Source organism: Mesoplodon mirus (genome assembly GCF_964341445.2).
Source record: "Mesoplodon mirus genome assembly, chromosome: 8".
In the NCBI taxonomy this organism is placed as follows: Eukaryota; Metazoa; Chordata; class Mammalia; order Artiodactyla; family Ziphiidae; genus Mesoplodon; species Mesoplodon mirus.
Genome location: NC_138984.1, coordinates 52,763,684 through 52,786,991, shown reverse-complemented (window position 1 = coordinate 52,786,991; position 23,308 = coordinate 52,763,684). Strand labels below are relative to the sequence as shown.

At 39.9% G+C, this 23,308-nt stretch overlaps 1 protein-coding gene across 2 annotated transcripts in view; it reads right to left on the bottom strand.

The window, feature by feature from the left end:
• Positions 1-20,404, bottom strand: part of RAB3GAP1 (RAB3 GTPase activating protein catalytic subunit 1) — a 128,234-nt gene extending 107,830 nt beyond the window's left edge. The window contains exons 1-3 of one of the 2 annotated variants that reach the window (XM_082631347.1): positions 20,323-20,404; positions 20,165-20,220; positions 14,674-14,749 (exon numbers count right to left, since the gene is read on the bottom strand). In XM_082631347.1, the coding sequence (XP_082487473.1) occupies positions 14,674-14,749; positions 20,165-20,220; positions 20,323-20,340 (150 nt within the window). In that variant the 5' untranslated portion in view covers positions 20,341-20,404. Of the gene's footprint in view, positions 1-1,923; positions 2,026-14,673; positions 14,752-20,164; positions 20,221-20,322 lie in introns of those variants that run through there. The other variant, XM_082631348.1, reaches the window with a different exon arrangement.
• Between the last annotated feature and the right edge of the window lie 2,904 nt (positions 20,405-23,308).

Genomic DNA, 23,308 nt, shown 5'->3' with positions numbered 1-23,308 from the left:
TGCACTACAATGCAAGCATTAAAATAATGAGATAAATGTCTGTGTCTTATCTTGGAAAAAAAGCCAACAAAATATAAAGTTTTTTTTAAAAAGCAGTTGTAGCACAAAACAGATCTTTTTTTTTAAAGGTATGACACACACACACACGGAATAGAATATCAAACAGTTAAACACTGTTAGCTCTGAAAAGGAGATAGGCGAAAGGGAAGTGATGAGGAGGAAACTGTCACTTTTGAAATACAAACATTATTTGATTTGGTTATATTATTTTTGTAATTACAGGGTTTTTTTTATTTTAATAAAAATATTCTGACCTCAAAACTAGAGAATGGAAAGGACAGGAAAGACAATTTCAGGAAACTGACTTCAGAAGACAACCTTCTAGGCCATATGACAGATATCTTGCCCCCAAATATTTCTCCATACAATCTAAAGCTGTTTATTTACCTTTCTTACATTTTTCTGAAATTCCACTGGTGTCCTTTTAAAAACGTTAAAAACTTGAGCATTATATGGTGGAAAGGAATTCAGGCTAGGAGCCCAAAAGCAGTTTCTGTGAATTACTTTACTCACTGATAGGATAAGAAACTCTCCCTGGAAGAGTAACAATTTCAATTTCATTTTTATTTTCCTTTAGCATTTTAGTAACATACGAAACCAAAATACTTTTTGTAAGATCAAGTGATTATCACCCATTCAAATCTTTTTAAATAAATTAATAAAAAACGACACTCTACTAACCCAAGTAAGATTAGCATTATATTTTGGAGATGGGGATAGAAACAGGAAACAAAGGAAAGAAGTAGGTAATTTTGGACCATTCAACATTTTAAGGGTAGGACTGTCAAAACTTGAGGCCAGGATACCAGAGACTGAGTAAAAGACTAAGGAGGTAGAGGTATATTAAGGACAAATTTCACTGACTTAAAAATTATTAGACCTGTGTGTGGGATACAGAACTTCATGATCGGACTTCCCTGGTGGCACAGGTTAAGAATCCGCCTGCCAATTCAGGGGACACGGGTTCGAGCCCTGGTCTGGGAAGATCCCACATGCTGCAGAGCAACTAAGCCCGTGCACCACAACTACTGAGCCTGCGCTCTAGAGCCCTCAAGCCACAACTATTGAGCCCACGTGCCACAACTACTGAAGCCCACACGCCTAGAGCCCGTGCTCCTCAACAAGAGAAGCCACTGCAATGAAAGTCCACACACTGCAACAAGGAGTGGCCCCCACTCAATGCAACTAGAGACAGCCTGTGCGCAGCAACAAAGAACCAACGCAGCCAAATTTTAATTAATTAATTAATTAAAAAAAAAAAACTTCATGATCAAGTTAAGCCTTTGGATATGTACTCAACCAGAACAAAATACATTAATTTTTTAAATAGTAAATGCATACAAAACAAAATTTTAAATAGTAGCTTTTATTTAATCTTTTTTGAGTCACAGGTTCCTTTAAGTATCCGATGAAAGCTCTGGACCATCTGCCAGGAAAATCATGCATATTCATATTAAAATTAAGCATGTATAAAAAAATTAAGCATGTACACAATTTAAAGAGACCTAAGACTATGGTTAAGAACTCCCATTAAAGAGACCTAAGACTCTGGGTTAAGACTCCCTCTGTCCACAAAGAACTTCACCCTTTAAACTGGCTTAACTCTAATTCTACCATGATAAAACCTAACTTCCACCATAATTTTCTTATTTCCTAAATTTTTTATTTTTATTTATTTATTTATTTTTGGCTGCACCACATGGCATGTGGGATCCTCGTTCCTTGACCAGGGATTGAACCCATGCCCCCTGCATTGCAAGCGTGGAACCCTAACCACTGGACTGCCAGGTAAGTCCCAACCATGACTTGCTTAAGCAACTGAGTTCAGAGATGTAATTTGGGATTAACTGCTTGAACACTTACAAGTCATTAGTTGTACACTTCATGGTGGGAGGAACAGAAAGAATACAGTCCTCCATTGGTGTCTGCGGAGAACTGGTCTAAGGACGTCTCTCCCACAGCCCCCTAGGATACCAAAATCATCAGATACTCAAGTCCCTTACATAAAATAGTGTAATATTTGCACAGAAACTATGCACATCCTCTTGTGTGCTTTAAATCATCTCTAGATTACTTATAATACCTAATACAATGTAGATGCTATATAAATAGTTGTAAATACTATGTAAATAGTTGCCAGTGCCACAAATTCAAGTTTTGCTTTTTGGAACTTTCTGGAATTTTTTTTACAATATTTTTGATCCTCGGTTGAATCTGCACGTGTGGAACCCACAGATATGGAGGGTTGACTATACTGATAGCTGAGGAATAGATAAAATGACTACGGAGTAAAGAGTTAAAGTATTTAACAATCTGGAAGGGAGGGAGGGTAGACAGGTTTTTGTTTGTTTGTTTGTGTTTTGGGTTTTTTTGCAGTACACGGGCCTCTCCCTGTTGTGGCCTCTCCCGTTGCGGAGCACAGACTCCAGACGCGCAGGCTCAGTGGCCATGGCTCACGGACCCAGCCACTCCGGGGCACAAGGGATCCTCCCGGACCGGGGCACAAACCCATGTCCCCTGCATCGGCAGGCATACTCTCAGCCACTGCACCACCAGGGAAGCCCCTGAGAGGTTGTTTTAATCAACAGGAAGCAGAATAACAATTCCTGATCCATAGTAGGAACTCTATAAATGAATGAATGAAAAGTGAATAAAACAATAAATGAACAAAAGGAAGTAGCTGAAGAGACTTACTACATGGCTCCAATAATAGGGAGAGAATTTAATATTTTGGGCACTACCCTGAAAACATAATTTAAACATTTCCTCCTCACTACAGAAAAATACAGTCAAAATTCTCATCAGCCATATTTACAACCAAATTTTTAGAAAATGACTCAGCCATTAGACTTGCCAATTGCAGTATACATAAAATTCATTAAGAGGAAAAAATCAAATTACTAAATCAAAATCAAAGAAACAAGGAGAAAAATTACTAAGTCAAAGGAGGAAAAAATAAAAAATAAAATAAAAATATAAAGAAAAGGGCTACTTACAAAATTAAATGCAGACAAATTCAACTAAATACTAACTTACTTTAAAATACACCAGGGACTTCCCTGGTGGCACAGTGATTAAGAATCCGCCTGTCGGGCTTCCCTGGTGGCGCAGTGGTTGAGAGTCCACCTGCCGATGCAGGGGACACGGGTTTGTTCCCCAGTCCGGGAAGATCCCACATGCCGCGGAGCGGCTAGGCCTGTGACCCATGGCCGCTGAGCCTGTGCTCCGCAACGGGAGAGGCCATAACAGTGAAAGGCCCGCATACCGCAAAAAAAAAAAAAAAAAAGTATCCGCCTGCCAATGCAGGGGACGTGGGTTCGAGCCCTGGTCCAGGAAGATCCTACATGCCATGGAGCAACTACTGAACCTGCACTCTAAAGCCCTCAAGCCACAACTACTGAGCCCATGTGCCACAACTACTGAAGCCCCCACGCACAGAGCCCGTGCTAAGCCACCGCAACGAGAAGTGGATTCTTAACCACTGTGCCACCTGCGAAGCCCCCAAAAAATCTTTTAAAATATACAAAGAAAATAAAAACTATGAAATAATAGAACTAAAAATGTCTGAAGAGACGTCTCATCTATCTCTGATGAAACCTGAACCTTTTCAGCCAAAATACGTTACGCAGAGTTTTATTTTTTCCCAGCTAGGTGCTAAGTTTTTAACTTCTAGGAGCTCTAAGGAAGCAACTGATACTTTTTATAGCAAATAAGTGTTAAGTAATTCTATTAGTTTATATTCTATTCTACTTAAGCAAATATCATTTTAAAGCCTCTGATGAATACTTTTAAGAGAGGCAACGCCAGCAGCAGCAAAAACTAATTGAGATGGCCCAATGCCACAAAGGAAGTAAGCACTAAAACTAGAATTCCTGAGAGGAAAGGACTGGGAGTGTGGGGATTAGCAGATGTAAACTATTATACATAGGAAGGATAAACAACAAGGTCCTACTGTATAGCACAGGGAACTATATTCGACATCCTGCGATAAACCATAATGGAAAGGAATATGAAAAAAGGAATGTATGTATGTGTATAAGTGAGTCACTCTGCTGTACAGCAGAGATTGCCACAACATTGTAAATCAACTATACTTCAATAAAAAAAAATTTTAGGGCTTCCCTGGTGGCACAGTGGTTGAGAGTCCACCTGCTGATGCAGGGGACACGGGTTCGTGCCCCAGTCTGGGAAGATCCCACATGCCACGGAGCAGCTGGGCCCATGAGCCATGGCCGCTGAGCCTACGCATCCGGAGCCTGTGCTCCGCAGCAGGAGAGGCCGCAGCAGTGAGAGGCCCACGTACCGCAAAAAAAAAAAAAAAAAAAAAAGAGAAAAAGAAACTAGAATTCTAATACAAGCCATATGATTGTAGGGCCCATACTCTTTTTTTTTGGACCATTTCATTTATTTATGTATTTTTTGGCTGCACTGCTCTGCATGCAGGATCCTAGTTCCCTGACAAGGGATCAAACCCGTGCCCCCTGCAGTGGAAGCGTGGAGTCCTAACCACTGGACTGCCAGGGAATTCCCTAGGGCCCGTACTCTTCATCGCTATGCTATGCTGTCTCTTAAAGATATCTCCTGCCATTTTTTATTACAATAAAATTTTTAACACAATAACAGCAAAGAACTCCAAAAACTTCCAATTTGAAAGAAGAGGAAATATAACATATTTTTCCTTCTGTATAATATCCAGAAAAGCTACGGACATTATGATTACTATTTAAAGGAAAAAGAGTATAAACATTAATTTAAATAATCCTATTTCTAAAAATGTTATAGGCAACTCAATGTTGCTTTTTTATTTACTTCATTTCAGAAACACCATATTCTCATCACTGACTGATACTCAACTGTCTAGTCTCCCAAAACTTTAGCGTTTAAAAAATCTCCACTCCCCCCATTCTAATGATCCATGTGACACTTCAGTGTTTGGAGAGAAGGCAAATAAAGAAATATAAATTGTTTATAATGGTGATATCAGTCACAAGTCTGACCTATTGTTACACTGTAGTTTGGGAAGTTTCTCAACAAGAGCAAAACTATAACTAAAATTTATTTTACATTTGCCTTATGAAATTTAAGTACTGAAATAAATGTCATTCCAGTCTACTGGGTGGGTATGAAAAATCTCAACACATTTCAATACTATTAAAGTCATTCTTCTTTTATTAATATTCTAAAGTTAATGATCTTTCTTCCATAAGAAAGAATCTTTCTTCCATAATAATCTTTCTTCCATCTTTCTTCTTATCTTTCATTGACATAAGAGTCAGTCACCGGGCTTCCCTGGTGGCGCGGTGGTTGAGAGTCCGCCTGCCGATGCAGGGGACACGGGTTCGTGCCCCGGTCTGGGAAGATCCCACATGCCGCGGAGCAGCTGGGCCCGTCAGCCATGGCCGCTGAGCCTGCGCATCTGGAGCCTGTGATCCACAACGGGAGAGGCCACACAGTGAGAGGCCCGCGTACCGCAAAAAAATTAAAAAAAAAAAAAAAAAAAAAGAGTCAGTCACTGACTGGGACTTCCCTGGTGCTCCAGTGGGTAAGATGCCTCACTCCCGATGCAGGGGGCCCGGGTTGGATCCCTGGTCGGGGAACTAGATCCCACATGCATGCCACAACTAACAGTTCTCATGCTGCAATTAAGAAGCCCGCGTGCCGCAAACTAAAGATCCCACATGCCGCAATGAAGATCCCAGTGCAGCCAAAATAAGTAAAAATTTTTAAAAAAAAGAACATAAACAGTTCTATTCTCAGATCATGCCATACTTAAACTTAACATCTCATAAAAAGTACTTCAAATTTTTGATAGATACATAGAATCATGAAATTACAAGACTAAAAAGAATTTAAAAGGTCATTTCATTTCTTTAATTTCCTTGTCTTCTAGCAGGATCATATTCATACCACCAAGATTTTTATCTATTTTATCAAGCCCAAGAAACTAAAATTCCAAAATCTGCCATAGAAACCTATTCTAAAACTTCCTTATGTAATTTTACATTTTCTTAAATCTCTGAAGCCAAAAAGAGCAGAGTAAAATAGAAACGTGGGTCTTTGAAGGCAAGCGTGACCTACTTTGGTATAATCCTGCTTAAACCAACTTCTGACAGAATGACTTTGGGCAAATTACTACAAGCACCCACGCCTCATTTCTTGTCCATAAAATATGGTAATAGTTCACCACCAAAATTTGTCTAAGGATTAAGTTAACAGGCACAGTCACAATTATGTTGCATAGTACCACAGCTAATAGTCAATAACTGTCACTTCCTCCTCTCTCTCTCTTTTTTTTTTTTTTGAGGTACGCGGGCCTCTCACTGCTGCGGCCCCTCCCGTTGCGGAGCACAGGCTCAGCGGCCATGGCTCACGGGCCCAGCCGCTCTGCGGCATGTGGGATCTTCCCGGACCGGGGCACGAACCCATGTCCCCTGCATCGGCAGGCGGACTCTCAACCACTGCGCCACCTGGGAAGCCCGCCTCCTCTCTCTTTTTTTTTTTTTTTTAATCTTTGGCTGTGATGGGTCTTCATTGCTGCACGTGAGCGTTCTCTAGTTGCAGCAAGCGGGGACTACTCTTCATGGCGGTGCGCGGGCTTCTTGTTACGGTGGCTTCTCTCGTTGCAGAGCACAGGCTCTAGGTGCACAGGCTTCAGTAGTTGCAGCATACGGGCTCAGTTGTTGCGGCAAGCAGGCCCTAGAGCACATGGGCTTCAGTAGTTGCGGTGCATGGGCTCAGTAGTTGCGGCACATGGGCCCTAGTGCACATGGGCTTCAGTAGTTGCGGTGCATGGGCTCTAGAGTGCAGGCTCAGTAGTTGTGGCGCATGGGCTTAGCTGCTCCATGGCATGTGGGATCTTCCCGGACCAGGGATTGAACCCGTGTCCCCTGCACTGGCAGGCGGATTCTTAACCACTGCACCACCAGGGAAGTCCCTCCTTGCCTGGTTGGACAGATTAACCCTCCTTTAGATAAAAATTATAAAATCTGGTTTAAAAAAAAAACATTTTTTCAAGGCTCTGGAGAGTGACCAAATGGAGACAGAAACTTGAGAGTTTATCCATGAAAAAATGAAACTGCATCCAACGATATCTGCATTTTGTAACTTCTCGTCTAAGACAGCAGTCTCAAATTTTTCTGCCTCAGGATTCCTTTACTTTCTTAAAAGTACTGAGTACCCCATGTAAGAAATTAAAAAGGAAAAAAATTTTTAAATTCATTTAGAATGACAATGAACTTATTACCTATTAAAATAAAATTTTAATATTTTCCAGAACAAAAAAAAAAATTAACAAGAGGGTGGCATAGTTTTACATTTTGTAAATCTCTTTATTATACAGTTTTAAAAAGACAACTGGATTCTCATATCTGCACCTTCATTCACTCTTTGCAATCCACTGTTCTTCCTGAAGCATATAAAGAAAAAAAGGCATCACATACACAATATAGTTGGAAAAGGCAGGACCTTGTCAACCTTGAAAGGCTCTCAGGGTCCAGAAGAGGTCCTCAGACCACACCATGAGAATTTCTGACCTAATGGTAGTCTAATCTGTGCACAACTAGGGGGTAAGCCCCAAAATTTGCATATAAACTCTGCCCCAAATCTTGGTTAATTGCTAAACCATGCATGCGCAGTAGAGACTCCAGGGTACAGTGACAAAGAAGGAATTTAAAAGAAAAGATTTCAGCTGTTGTCACCACTGGAAAGAGAATGGAATTTTAATCCAATTAAGCTAGAACAAAAAAATACTCTTCAGAGAACACAACAGAATCTAGTCCCTGAATTTCATTCAAAATACAAGGGTAAAATTAAGAAATTACTATCCAGTATTCACACAGAAAAAACACAAAACAAATAAAAAACCAAGAAAATGTGACGTATACGCAAGGGAATACAGTAAACAAAATCCAACCGCAAGATGTAGATGTTGCAATTGGAGGACTAAAGGAAAATATTTTCAAACAACTTTAGAGATAAGCAATCACAGATAATTGGAAATTATAAAAGGAACCAAATACAAATTCTAGAATAAAAACTACAATAATTAAATTTGGAGATACATTAAGTGGGTTTAACAGCAAACTGGAGACAACAGAAGATAAATCCTGAGAAATCATCTGAGAGAAAAAAGACTGAGGAGAGCAGAGCCTCAGAGACCCGTGGAACAGTATGAAGGAGTCAAATATAACTTAAATCACAGAAAAAAAGAATAGGCCAGAAATCTATTTTTAAAATAATGGCCAAAACTTTCCCAGTTTGGTGAAAAACAAAAAATTTACCTATTCAGTATTAATAAAACTAAACAGGAAAAATACAAACAAAATAAACCTATGCACACTCATAGTTAAGACGGCTTAAAAAGATACAGAAAAAAATCTTGAACGTAGCCTGAGGAAAAAAACACCTAGCTAGAACAAAAATATAAATGCCATCTAATTTCTCAGCAGAAATTATAGAGAACAGAAGACAATGGAACTGTATCTTTGAAGAACTGGAAGGGAAACTTTTCAGCCAGAATTCTTCAGCAAAACTACTCTTCAAAAATCAAGAAAAATAAAGATACTTTTAAATAAAGACAGTATTTTTAGCCAGCCAACAGTATGGCAATTCTTCAAAAAATTAAAAATAGAATTAGCATATGATGCAAATATTCCACTTCTGGGTACATATCTAAAAGAAATGAACGGGACTCAAACAGATATTTACACACCCATGTTCACAGCAGCATTACTGACAAAAGCCAGAAAGTGGAAATAACCCAGGTGTCCATTAATAGATGAAAGGACAAGCAAAATGTGGTACATATATATCCAATGGAATATTATTCCAACCTAAAAAGGAATGAAATTCTGACACATTCTACCACATGGATGAACCTTGAAGACATTAAGTATGCTAGGTGAAACAAACTAGATACAAAAGGACAAATACTGTATGATCCCACCTATATGAAGGACATAAATCAGTGAATTCATGGAAACAGAAGTACAACAGTGGTTACCAGGGGCTTCGGGTTGGTGGGGAGGGGAGTTTCAGTATGGGTTGATGAAAACTTCAACAATGTAACGCCACTGAATTTTACACTTAAAAATGGTTAAAGTGGTAAACCATAAGTACAAATCGTCCTTGACTTATGATGGTGTTATTATGGCCCAATAAACTCATAATAGGTTAGAAATATCGTTAAGTCAACATAATACACCTAATCTATCATATATTATAGCTTAGCCTAGCCTACCTTAAACATGCTCAGAACACTTAACATTAGCCTAGTTAGACAAAATCATCTAACACAAAGCCTATTTTGTAATGAAATGTTGACTACCTCATGTAATTTATTGAGTACTTAATGTGAAAAACAGAATGGTTACATGGGTACAGAACCGTTTTAAGTGTATCAGTTGCTTACCCTCGTGACTGAATGGTTTACTGGGAGCTGCAGCTTGCTGCCCAGCATCACGAGAGTGTACTGTACCACACAGGCTAGCCTGGGAAAAGATAAAAATTCAAAGTACAATTTCCACTGAGTGTGTATCACTTTTGCACCATACCCATCGAAAAATCCTAAGTCAGACCACCGTAAGGTGGAGACCATCTGTATATATTTTACCACAATAAAAAAAAATTAATCAACATACTTAACCATATTCAGAGAATAAAAAAGAAAAACCGGGGGCCTCCCTGGTGGCGCAGTGGTTGAGAGTCCGCCTGCCGATGCAGGGGACACGGGTTCATGCCCCAGTCCGGGAAGATCCCACATGCCGTGCAGCGGCTAGGCCTGTGAGCCATGGTCGCTGAGCCTGCGCATCCGGAGCCTGTGCTCCGCAACGGGGAGAGGCCACAACAGTGAGAGGCCCACGTACCACAAAAAAAAAAAAAAAAGAAAAACCATATCACTGTTTCAATAGGTACAGAATAAGATTTGAATAAATTATACCCATGATTTCAAAAAACCCTCAGCTAATTAAGAACAGCATTTCCCCTGCGTTATATGAAAAACCTACAATTCTGAGTATTGAAGTGCTGGACATTTCCCCCCTAAAATTGGGAAGGAGGCAAGGATGTCTACTCTCAACAATTCTATTCAAGATTTTATTAAAGGTCTTAGTTAGTGCAATTAAAAATAAGAAATGCAAGGTACAAAAATTGAAAAAGAAGTAAAACTGTCCCTATTTACAAACAAAATGACTATGCATGTAGAAGATGCAAAAGAATTAACAAAAAGATTATGAATCTTTACATTTAACCAGGTCTCAAGATACCAAATCAATATACAAAATTTTATTGTATGTCTACGCACTAGCAACAAACAAACGAAAAAGAAAATGTAAAAACAATTCCATTGGGCTTCCCTGGTGGCGCAGTGGTTGAGAGTCCCCTTGTCAATGCAGGGGACACGGGTTTGTGCCCCGGTCTGGGAAGATCCCACATGCCGCGGAGCGGCTATAGGCCCGTGAGCCATGGCTGCTGAGCCTGCGCATCCGGAGCCTGTGCTCCGCAACGGGAGAGGCCACAACAGTGAGAGGCCTGCGTACCGCAAAAAAAAAAAAAAAAAAAAAAAAAATTCCATTTACAACTGCATCATATAACATAAAATATTTAGTAATAAGTTTAGCAAAAAAAATGCAAGACCTCATCAAAAACTATAAAACATGGCTGCAATAAAGATGACTTAATGAGTGAAGAGATGTCAAGCTTCAAGATTGTCAAAATGTTACTTCTCCTCAAAGTAATCTATAAATTCAACACAATCCCAATCATAGTCCCAGCATAATCATAATCCTTTTTATATAAACTGACAAGCTCATTCTGAAATTAATAATGAAAACAAAGGTCCTAGAACAGACAAAACAATTTGGGAAAACAACAAAAGCTAGAGAATTTACATTAACTAAATTTGAGACTTACTCTAAAGCTATTCAGTGGTTCTCAGTTGGAGGCAATTTTGCACCTCAGGGGACATTTGGCAACGTCTAGATACATTTTTGGTTTTCACCACGGGTAGGATGCTACTGGGATCTAACAGGTAGAGGACAGGGATACTACTAAAATTCTATAATACGTGAGACAGCCCCACAACCTGGCCCAAAATTTCAATAGTGCCAAAACTGGGAAAGCCTAAACTACAGTAGTCAAGACAATGTGGTATTGACATCAGGATTTTCAAATAGATTAATGAAACAGAATACAGATTCCAGAAGATGACCCCCCCTAGGTCAACTGTCTGACAAAGGCAACAAAGCAATTCAATGGAGAAAAAAGTGTTTTCAACAAAAGGTTCTAGAACAAGATAGCCATATGTAAAAAACTGAACTGTGATTCCCACCTCACACCATACATGTCATTAGTTCATGATGGGGCATATACCTAAATAAAAGCTAAAATGATAAATTCTAGAAGAAAACATATCTACACAACCTAGCAAAAGTACTATCTGTGAAAAGACTTAAAAGCAGAATATATAAAAGAACTAAAAGATCCCTACAACTCAATAAAAACTCAACCCAATTTAAAATATGGACAAAAAACTTGAACAGACATTTCACAAAAAACGACACACAAATGGCTAACAAGCACACGAAAAAAGTGGTCAATACCAGTATTTGTCACAGAAATACAAAAGTAAAACCAGAAGGAGAAATACAAATTAATTCCACAAACTACATACCCATTAGGAGGACCAAAATTTACAAGTCTGAAAACAAACAACTGTTGGTGAAAATATGAAATGACCCAAACTCTCACATATTGCTGGTGGGTAGGTAAAATGTTACAAAAGATCTAGCAATTTCTCATAAAGTTAAGCATACACTTAGCCTATGACCCAGTAATTCTACTCCTAGGTGTTTACCCAAGAGAAATAAAAACATACCTCTACAAAAGGCCTCATGTAAGCATGTTCTGCTTTATTCATAATAGCGAATATGTCTGTCAACAAGTGACACACTGTGGTATATTCATACAACAGACTACTATTCAGCAATAAAAATACTGATAACTGCAACAACCTAGAATAATCTCAAATATTACGTAAAACAAGCCAGCATAAAGAGTATGTACTGTATGATAGCATGCATATCCAATCACAGAGCCGGCAAAAGTAATCTATGGTTTAAAAGAAAAAAGGAAAAGAACAGCAGATGCCTTGGAAGGGCAGGGGGCGGTGCGGGGGTGGGGGGGGTGCTGCAGGGAGAAGACATGAGTGAGGAACATGGGAATCGAGTGGAAAGGTTCACTATGGACATTTCTGGGATGACAGAAATGTCCAATATCTTGAGTGAGGAATCTTACATGATATAAACATGTATCAAAATAAGCAGTTTTGTGCATTATGTATACTTCATTAAAAAAACTATTTAAAAAAAATCTAGTAGGGGTGGCGAGTAGATAGTGATAATGTTGAAATAAGAAATAGAAGAACTGTTGAACCTGAGTGACACACACATGGGGGTTCCCTATACTATTTTTGAAATTTTCCATAATTAAAGGTATTTAAAAAATAATTTCTCTTAATTCTCCCTCCGTGGAGGAAGAGAATTGGTAATCACTGTCCTTGACATAAATTACACTCTTACTAAGATATTGTCTAAATTTTCTTTTTTATGCTGAATATATACAGCATATATATACTCCTTTACACTTTCTTTAATCTTATTGATCATAGTTACAGCTCACCTTGAAACCTGTTCATATTTTCCATATTTGATTTATTTACTACTACCTGTAGGGAGAAAATACTCCTTTTGCCCCTACTACCTGATAGCAATATGCTACCTACTTTGAATACATTACCCAACTTAAATCCCAAAGTTGAATTTAGCATCTAGAATTTTAATCTTATTTACTTATTAATTACCTCTCTCATGAAAATTCATGTGCAATGGCAAACAAGGATCTTATCCTGTTCACTACTTCTTCAGACATGGCACATAAAGGATACCCAGTGAATATGTGTAAATCAAAGAATTAAGGAATATAATGTATCAGAGCTCACAAATACACAGTTTAACTCTCTTTTTGATAGTACAAATCACTTCCCACTCCAGTTATATCCAGCTTGTTTTGCCTTTTATTGGCATTTATATCAACTGCTATGTCTTTGTTTCAAGTGGAATAGAATATGTGTTTCAGAACTTCACATTTCCTCTATTCAAAAATACAATCATAAAATATTTAAACAGTTGATTTAATGTATATATTTCACTATATTAAATGATGTGATTTCTTTTTCTGCTCTTATTCATATGGATAAAGAAAAAAATCATAATACTTTGAGAGTCTCAAATTCTGTTAACATCACAATAAAGCTAGCAAATATTGAGAATTGAGAGTTCCTTACATAGGGATAAAATGCAGTTAAGAATAGATTTTTTTTTTAAGAATAGATTTTTAACAAAAACAATGATCAAATTTACTTGAGGGCCTCCCTGGTGGCGCAGTGGTTGAGAGTCCGCCTGCTGATGCAGGGGATGCGGGTTCGTGCCCCGGTCTGGGAGGATCCCATGTGCCGCGGAGCGGCTGGGCCCGTGAGCCATGGCCACTGGGCCTGCGCATCCGGAGCCTGTGCTCCGCAACAGGAGAGGCCACAACAGTGAGAGGCCCGCATACCGCAAAAAAAAAAAAAAAAAAAAAAAAAAAAAAAAAAAATTTACTTGAAAAGAATTTACCTAACAAAGAGAGCATCTATATAAGCCTAAAATCAAACTGTTAGTTCCCTTCAGTGAAATACAGGAAATCTAGGTTTGTTCTCAGAGTATGTGCTTCAGTAAACATTTGGAGCATGGTTTATGAGCAAAACTATTAATATCTTAAATTAGGATTAGTTTCACCTCAATTTTTAATATTTTTTCACTCTTTTTTTTCATTCTCAAATATCCTCAAAACATCCATAAAGTTAAAAAAGGAAGAGGGAAAGGACAAACATTATTAGTGGTATCATAAAATACAAAAACTGAGTAAAATAACTACTAATGACATCAAGTTAGTTGTTGAAACCAAGATTTTTCCTCATTAGTTATGCAAAACACTCTACCCAAGAAGTTGGTAGTTGCGATTTTTCTCTGACCAAAATAATCTGAAAAACTGTTTTCGAACATTCTAAGGGAGAAAGCAAGAGAGAAGTAAACATCAGGAGAAACAGAAATAAAATCACTCACAAAGAATTACATTACACATACAAAATTTTATTATTTAAAAAGCAGGTCACACTGGGCTTCCCTGGTGGCGCAGTGGTTGAGAGTCTGCCTGCCGATGCAGGGGACACGGGTTTGTGCCCCGGTCCGGGAAGTTCCCACATGCTGGGCCCGTGAGCCATGGCCACTGAGCCTGCACGTCCAGAGCCTGTGCTCCACGGGAGAGGCCACAACAGTGAGAAGCCCGCGTACCGCAAAAACAAACAAAAAAACAAAAAAACAAAAAAACAGGTCACAAGTATCTTACAAATATTGTTCGCCATAGATTCCAATCCCAGTTCTTCCAGATGCCATTTTATGTTCATAGATTATATATAACTTTAAAAGCATTTACTTTAAATGTACCAAATGCAGCAAAAGACTTAAAAATAGAAGTTTCAAAGCAAATACTCATTTAGAGACACCAGCAAATAGATCTGACCTTTTCAAGTGGCTTTCCCAAAGAGTTTCCAATCAGTTTCCAGTCATTCAAGACTTCTTCAATTTTGGAAATAAACCTAGGAAAGAGGAAAAAACTTTCTAAATATGTAACCACATTTTTTCCTATTATATAATTTCTTTAAAAGTTTTTTTAAAATATTTTAACACTTTCAACAAAGAAGTCTCAGTAAGTTTAGTATTGTTAGCCTAATTTATGGATGTGAAATAAAAATGAAAATAATCTTTAGCCCAGGAATTCGTAGATTGAGGGACTTCCCTGGTGGCCCAGTGGTTAAGAATCCGCCAGCCAATGCAGGAGTGAGTCATGGGTTCGATCCCTTGTCTAGGAAGATCCAACATGCCGTGGAATAACTAAGCCCATGTGCCACAACTACTGAGTCTGCACTCTACAGCCTGCGAGCCACAACTACTGAAGCCCGTGCACCTAGAGCCCGTGCTCCACGACAAGAGAAGCCACCACACTGAGAAGCCTGCACACTGCAAGGAAGAGTAGCCCCCGCTCTCCACAACTAGAGAAAGTCCGTGTGCAGCAACAAACACCCAACGCTGCCAAAAATAAATAAAATTTAAAAAATAATAAATTCCCTTGATAATACGTGGATTTAAAGTTTCTGTTAAAAAAAAAAAAAGAATCAGGGGCTTCCCTGGTGGCGCAGTGGTTGAGAGTCCGCCTGCCGATGCAGGGGACACAGGTTCGTGCCCTGGTCCGGGAAGATCATACATGCCGCGGAGCGGCTGGGCCCGTGAGCCATGGCCGCTGAGCCTGCACGTCCGGCGCCTGTGCTCCGCAACGGGAGAGGCCACGACAGTGAGAGGCCCGCGTACCGCAAATAAATAAATAAATAATCAAAACAATGCAAAATTTAAAAAAAAAGAATTCTTAGATTTCTTAGACTGACTTTTTTAAGTCTACTGCCAACCCAACAAAGCCTGTTCTGCCCTCTATAAAATATAAGAGTAAATCTCTCCATATTGAAATGAATATAGTAAATTTGAGACAGAAAAACTAACAGACTAAAATGATACTAGTAAAGATAATTATGAAGCCAATGATTTCTTCACTACCCTCCAAATAACTGATCTATTTAAATTAACTTTTCCTTTAAAGATATTTATGAATTTGGGCCTCCCTGGTGGCGCAGTGGTTGAGAGTCCGCCTGCCGATGCAGGGGATACGGGTTCGTGCCCCGGTCTGGGAGGATCCCATATGCCGCGGAGCAGCTGGGCCCGTGAGCCATGGCCGCTGGGCCTGCGCATCCGGAGCCTGTGCTCCGCAACGGGAGAGGCCACAACAGTGAGAGGCCCACATACCGCAAAAAAGAAAAAAAAAAAAAAAAAAAAAAAAAAGATATTTATGAATTCCCTGATTTGCCTCCCCCTCCCCCAAAAAAACATTATTTGGGAACTTCCCCATTAAAACAAGTTTTAAGGGACACCTGGCAAGAAATTAAAAGTAGATTTGTCAGCTTTAAGGAATAATCAACAGATTTTTAAACTATTCACTGTCTGATCTTTAAATCTAATGATCAAGCAGACCTATTAAAGAGAATGAACTCTGACTAGCAACATGCTCAATTTCAGCAAATGAACACTGTCACATCTCAGTAGCAGTGTTCAATACATATTAAAGGACACTGTCAGAAGACCTGTTATTACTCTAAGAAGCTGCCTTCTTACACTGTATATGTATGATGCAATTTAACAGCAACACTGCTCTCCTAAAACACTTACATAGTATTGCTAGAGTACTAGAGTTAATTCTAGTCAAAATATATTCAAAAGTATCAGGTTTTTCCTGTCAGTGACATTATAAAGTATTTATTTACATTCTTGGGTAAAGGTAGTAATGGGAGTTTTAATGATTCAACTGAACCTTCTAATTACCTCCTCTTTAAAATTAAAAAGATATTAATACAGTATTTTGAGGGGGTTCAAATGGCAATTATCAGCTTTTATGAAGAGTGCTCTAGAAATAAGTAAACACGTTTGCAAAAAAAGAAATAAAAAATTCAAATGTAGGCATACGTGAGCAAAAATCTGTATGTGAAATACACATTACATTTATAAAGGTAAAAAACTGGAAACTGCCTTAAAGTCCAACTGCAGCAACCAGCTGTAAATTTATGGTACATCCATTCAAAGGACTAATATGCACCCATTAAAAATCATGTTTTGAAGCCCATTTGAGGAAATAAGAAAATGTCCATACGTTAGATGAAAAAATGGAAGCTATAGAAATAAATATTGGGACTTCCCCAGTGGTGCAGTGGTTAAGAATCTGCCTGCCAATGCAGGAGACACGGGTTCGAGCCCTGGTCCGGGAAGATCCCACATGTGTGCTGTGGAGCAACTAAGCCCACGTGCCACAACTACTGAAGCCTGCGCGCCTGGAACCCGTTGCCCGCAACAAGATAAACCACCGCACAGAGAAGCCCGCACACCACAACAAAGAGTAGCCCCTGCTCGCCGCAACTAGAGAAAGCCCACGCGTAGCAACAAAGACCCAAGGCAGCCAAAAATAAATTAATTAATTAATTTTAAAAAAAGATTTTAGAAATAAATATTAATACAGTTTAACACAAAAAGTTTACAACACACAGATTACAAGGAATTTTCTCAAAATATTAACCGCAGCTATCTCCTGCTGGTAGGATTACAGGTGATTTTTCTTTTTTATTTTATAATGATGTATTATAATAAAAATAATTTAAAATAATACAGCTTTCATGGTAAAAGAAGGACCATCTTAAAATATTCATTGTATGAATCCTATCAGTACTAAAACAAACCAAAATTGGGCTCTATCCTGTAAGTACTGATATTTGATTACAAAAATGTAATAACTTTATCCCTGAAAGCTCTCCAGATCTCACCTGAAGAGTCACTTCCTCTTACTTCTCATTCTGTATTAGGTTTTTTTGTTATATGCTCTTAAAAGAGCAGGTTTCTTTCTCTTCTCAGTATTTCAATTGTAATTACAGATTCTTGTACTATTATTTGATTCAGGTCTGTCTATTCCATTACTCTGTACGTTCAGCAAGAGCAGGAACCATATGCTTTCACTGACCACCACATCCCTAATGCCCTGCACTGTGCTTGACACATGGGTACTCAATATTTTTTCAATGGACAAGGGATAAAAAGAGTTACTGGCTTCTCTCAATAAACTGTCCATATGGCTCATAACATAGTGACAAGAAATTTCATTCAAACATTAAACTCAAGGTTTAAAAGACTCCAAAGTCTTAACATTTTCCCAAACTGTAAAACATTGGTTTTACTTTAGAAACAAGAGCTTAAAAGTCAAAAATCAAAGTTCCTACTTTGTGGTAGTTTTCAAAGCTGTGTTAACAATTACTTCCAAATAAGGAGCTAAAGGATTTAATAGTCCACTTCAGGATACTTTAAAAATTTAGCTAGTGGAAAATGATCATTTTTCCATTAAATACTCTTGTTTCCTCTTGTTTCTTGTTTCTTCATCCCACTCTCCAAGATCCAAATTACATTTTCTAACTACCTTTAAGACATTATTATTTCAAATTCAACAAGTCTAAAACTGTATTCTCACTTTGCCACTTTCGTATCTTCATTCTCTCAGGCAAGAAACTGAAGTTCCATGTTTGATTTTTTTTTCCTACTTGTACATTTCATCAAGCCTATCATCGACTTCTTTGAAATGTCTAACAATCTTCCCTCCTAGCCTCTCTCTCCAGTCTCCAAATCACCAACCTAATAATCAAAGTAACTTCATTTTACCTCATCTCCTCAAACAACTCTCATATCACTTCGCCACTTTAAAATCAAAGGTCCCTGGGCTTCCCAGGTGGCGCAGTGGTTGAGAGTCCGCCTGCCGATGCAGGGGACACGGGTTCGTGCCCCGATCCGGGAGGATCCCACATGCCGCGGAGCAGCTGGGCCCGTGAGCCATGGCCGCTGAGCCTGTGCTCCGCAGCGAGAGGGGCCACAACAGTGAGAGGACCGCGTACCGCAAAAAAAAAAAAAAAAAATCAAAGGTCCCTCCCTACTGCTCTTTAATGTTCTAAAGTGTGGTCTCCTGACCAGCAGTAGCAGCAGCATCACCTGGGAGCTTGTTAGAAATGCAAATTTTTGAATCTCAGGCATACAGAATCATCAACTATGATTCCGACGCACACTGAAGTCTTAAAGCACCAAATTCAGATTCCTTTACTTAGCTTTGGAAGCTGTCTATAACCTGGTCCTATCTTCCTTAATAACCCTGTTTACTTCCCTTCAACAAACAGCCTTCACTCCAGTAAAGACATTTCATTAAATCCCAAAGGTTTTCACCTGTCTCTGTTCACGTCGGGACCTTCTCGTATTTAACCAATTACTTTCCACTTTCCAGGCCCAGCACATTTCCTATCTTTTCTATGAAAATATCTCCAACAATTATAATCCACAGCAATAGCATCCTTAAACTAATTTAACTATTTGCTGTTTTGCTTTTTTTAACACATGGATCAAGGGTTTTGTTTTGGCTTTGTTCTTCTCTGTTAGTATAGTTCTGAACACACAGTACCCGCTCAATAAAGCCTTGCCACTGTGCTTGTCTCTTACGGACTTTTTGGGGGGGCGGGGGAAGGGACCACAGGTCAAACAAGTATCCCAGCAGGGATCTCTTCTACGCCGTTTAATGACATGACATTCACATCCAGATGGACTTCCTCTCGCAACCAGAAAGATTACAAAATGTTCCAACAAGCTAACTACTCACCCCAACACTCAGAAAACCTGAAGGGCCTCTGGGACATCAAACTGATAACACCTGGATCCAAGCTATCACTCCTCCCCACACTTGGCCTTCAACTAATTCCAGCGATCCTACAGTTTCACGTAGCTGTTTCAACTGGGAGTTTGATGGCACCGGAAGCCTGGGCACATTACCCACTGAAATGGAACAACCTGAATCAAAGCGTTCCCAAGCCAGACGCGGACTATTTCAAAAGGTTATTCTAAAAGACAAGATGGAGCTGGTGGGAGTGGCAGACGGACAACCACCAGGACTCTGAAGAAAGGCCTGCTCCTGAAAAGGACGTACACGGAAAGAAAAAAAGAAAGAAAGAAAAAAGCACCTGCGAAGTTTATTGCTCACTATAACAAAATGACGTACACGGAAAGGAACGCAGGAACGGAAGCGGTAGCCTGGGAACTGTTTCTGCGGGTGGGCAGCAACGAGAGAACCAAAGGTCTAAGGAGAGTGGCCGGAGAGCGGAGAAAACTAAACTCCTCCGGGGTTTGGCTGATGTGGGCGGGCCGGGGCTAGTCAGACGCGAGACGCAGAAGAGGCTTGCGGCCGACCACAGCAGGGAGGAGGCGGAGCCCTGGACACCCACGGGTCTTACTTTTCCCGCAGAAGTGGCGTCTGGGTTGGGGGAGTCTATGCTGGGGGAGTGGCGGGGGGAGACGCCTGGGCCCAAAGTGGTGGTAACCAATGATAACGACTCACTCACCTTTCCCATTCCGAGGCAGTGGTGAAGTCCGTGATCTCAAATACCTCGGACTCGGGCTGCGGGAAGTGAAAGGAAAAAAAGAGATTGAGCTCCGGGGCGCTGACGCGGAGGAGCAAACTTAAACAGAGATAGGGACAGGGAGGGAGCAAACACCTCACCTCACTGTCGGCCGCCATCTTGAGGAGCGCCGAGGCGAGCGCTAGGGCTGCCGGGAAGAAGAGCAGGAGGGCGGGGGCGGGGTGGGCGGGGAGGAGAGCCGAGAACTGGCGGAGGCGGGGAGGGGAGGGGAGGGGAGGGGCGGTGCCTCCGCGCAGCCCCGCCCTCGGAGTCCCTCTAGGAAAAGTCTTCTCAAGCTGAAATCATTTGATTTTTGTTTTTTAATGTTTTTGGTTCCTGAGGAGGAAGAATTTACTCTGCCCTCAAGTCCCCGTTCTTTGGCTGATTTAATACAATTTAAAATTTTCCTGTAGAGCAATGAATTCAGGAAGGGAACAGAAGCAAAGAGGTAAGACAAGGCCCTAGACTCATGTGGATACCAGTGTATTAAAAAACCTAAAACACATTGCTTGTGTTTCTGTTTTTCTTTCCACCTCTGTTGATTGATTGCAAGGCACTGAGCTAGATGCCATAATATCCACCCTCCCTTACCCCTACCCCTCAGAGAGTTTACAGTTTGGGTAAGTCATCAAATAAAATCATTATGCTATTTATCTGGTTTCTGAGAAGAGCAACATGCTGTGCAATGAACACAACACTTTTTAAGTCACTGAGGAACAGAAGGAGTGCCAGCTAGCAGTTAGTAATTATATCTCATACATTCTGAAATATTTACAGAGGAAATCATACCATGTCCAGGATTTGTTTCAAAATAAGGGGAGGGAGGAGTGGATAGAGCTAGAAATAAAGCAAGATTAGCCATGAGTGGATTATTGCTTAAGCCACTGATGGTTACCTGGGTATTTATACTATTCCCTACTTCTGTTAGGTCTGAAATTTTTCGTAATTAAAAGCTTTTTTAAAGTTTTTTAAAGGGCTTCCCTAGTGGTACAGTGGTTAAGAATCTGCCTGCCAATGCAGGGGACACGGGTTTGATCCCTGGTCCAGGAAGATCCCACGTGCCAAGGAGCAACTAAGCCCATACACCACAACTACTGAGCCTGCACCCTAGAGCCCACAAGCCACAAGTACTGAGCCCGTGTGCCACAACTACTGAAGCCCGCAGTCCTAGAGCCCATGCACTTCAAGAAGAGAAGCCACCCCAGTGAGAAGCCCATGCACCTCAATGAAGAGTATCCCCCGCTCGCCACAACTAGGGAAAGCCTGTGCACGGCAACAAAGACCGAATGCAGCAAAAAATAAATAAATTTTAAAAATAAATTGTTTTTAAAATTTTTTTAAAATTAAGTCTCATTTACTGATTTTCTGCAACTCACAAGAAGGGATTCATGGGTAGAGGACTCAGAAATACAGCTTTAGCAATTAAAAATTTTAATCTTAAGAGCAGGAGATATCAAAAATTTAGTGTAGATGATGCAGATGAGTTAACTTAGGTCAGAAGAATTTGATAATTATTGCCAGTGCCAAGACTTGAATCCCTGTCTCTTAATATTCTTTCTAGTTTCTGTTCACTACACTAGTGGGAGTTGGGGGTTACTACTGCAGCAATCTTTCCCAAGAGGTCTGAACTTCCACCTTCATTCATTTATAAGCATTTATTAAATACCTACTATAAGCCAACCATTATGTTAGACAGCAGGGAAATGAAGACATATGGCAGATACAATCCCTGATTTCAAGGAACTCAAGATCAAGTAGGGAAACTGGAAATTACTGCACAAACAGAAAGAGGAGATGCTACATATTTCAGTATCACTGTTAGCAACGTGGAGGTAATTGGTGACCTTGACAAGAAGAATCTTGGGGGCCAGCTGAAGGATAAGGTGGAGGCAGCCAGGTTGGGGGCAGGGAAGGCTTTTAAGGACAGAGAATAGCATATTCAGAGGCTTAAAGGTAGGAAAGTCTGATCTGTCTAGTGAACTGAAAGAGGACACTTAGAGCACAGTGGTTGCAATGAAGTTGGAGAGGTAGGCATGGGCCAGACCATATAGGGCCTTCTGTATGGCCCTTATGTGAAGCACAATGGACCTCACTAAAATGTTTTAAGCAAGAGAGCATTGTGATCCAATTTACATTTTGCAAAAATCTGGATGCTACAGGAATGGATTGGGGGCGGGGAACAAAAGAAGAAATAGGAACAGCTCGTGACTATTAAAGCATCCAAAGAGAGATGGTGTGGAGGCTTTGACTAGGGAGGGTCAGCAGACAAGGTAAACTGATTTGATATGTATTTTGGAGATACAATAGACAGGACTTGATGATGGATTCAATGCAGGGATAAGGGAAAGGTAGGAATCAAAGATATTTTGCAAGATTCTGGCCTAAGCAACTGTGTGAGGATAATGCCATTTTCTGAGATGAAGATGGGAAGGAGCAAGAAAACTATAGTTTGGTTTGGGAAGCGTTAAGTTTGACATGCTTGTAAGATATTCAAGGGGAGCTATAAAGGAGAACATTGGGTGTAAGACTAGAACTCAGAGGCAAGATCTGGGGTAAAGATATGCACTTGGGAGTATTTTAAATCACAAGAACAGATGAGAAGACTTAAGAGAATATAGAAAGAAGAAGAAGAGCCTCATAAAAAGCTTGAAGACATTTTGTATTTAGAGACTGGATAAAGGAAAGTATATAGTGAGAGAGGAAAGGAGTGGGTAGAGAAATAGGAAGACAAGGAAAGAGTGATGGCATAGAACTCAGGAAAGGAGAATGTTTCGGAATGGTAAATATTGACTGCTGCTAGGACTTCCACCAGATTCCGCACGCCGCAACCAAGAGCTTGCAAGCTGCAACTAAAGACCAGGCGCAGCCAAATAAATAGATAAGCAAATTTTTTTTTAAATATTGATTGCTGTTGATAAAGCAGGTGAAAGAGGAATATAAGGTCAAGGGTGATTGTTGGTGTTGTTTCTTGGGTTTTGTTTGTCTTTAAGGTAGAGGATAGTGGCTATGTTTTTATGCTGATTCGAATAATCTAGGAGCATGTGAGAGAGATTGATGATGGAGGGGAGATGCAAGACTGAAGTTCTT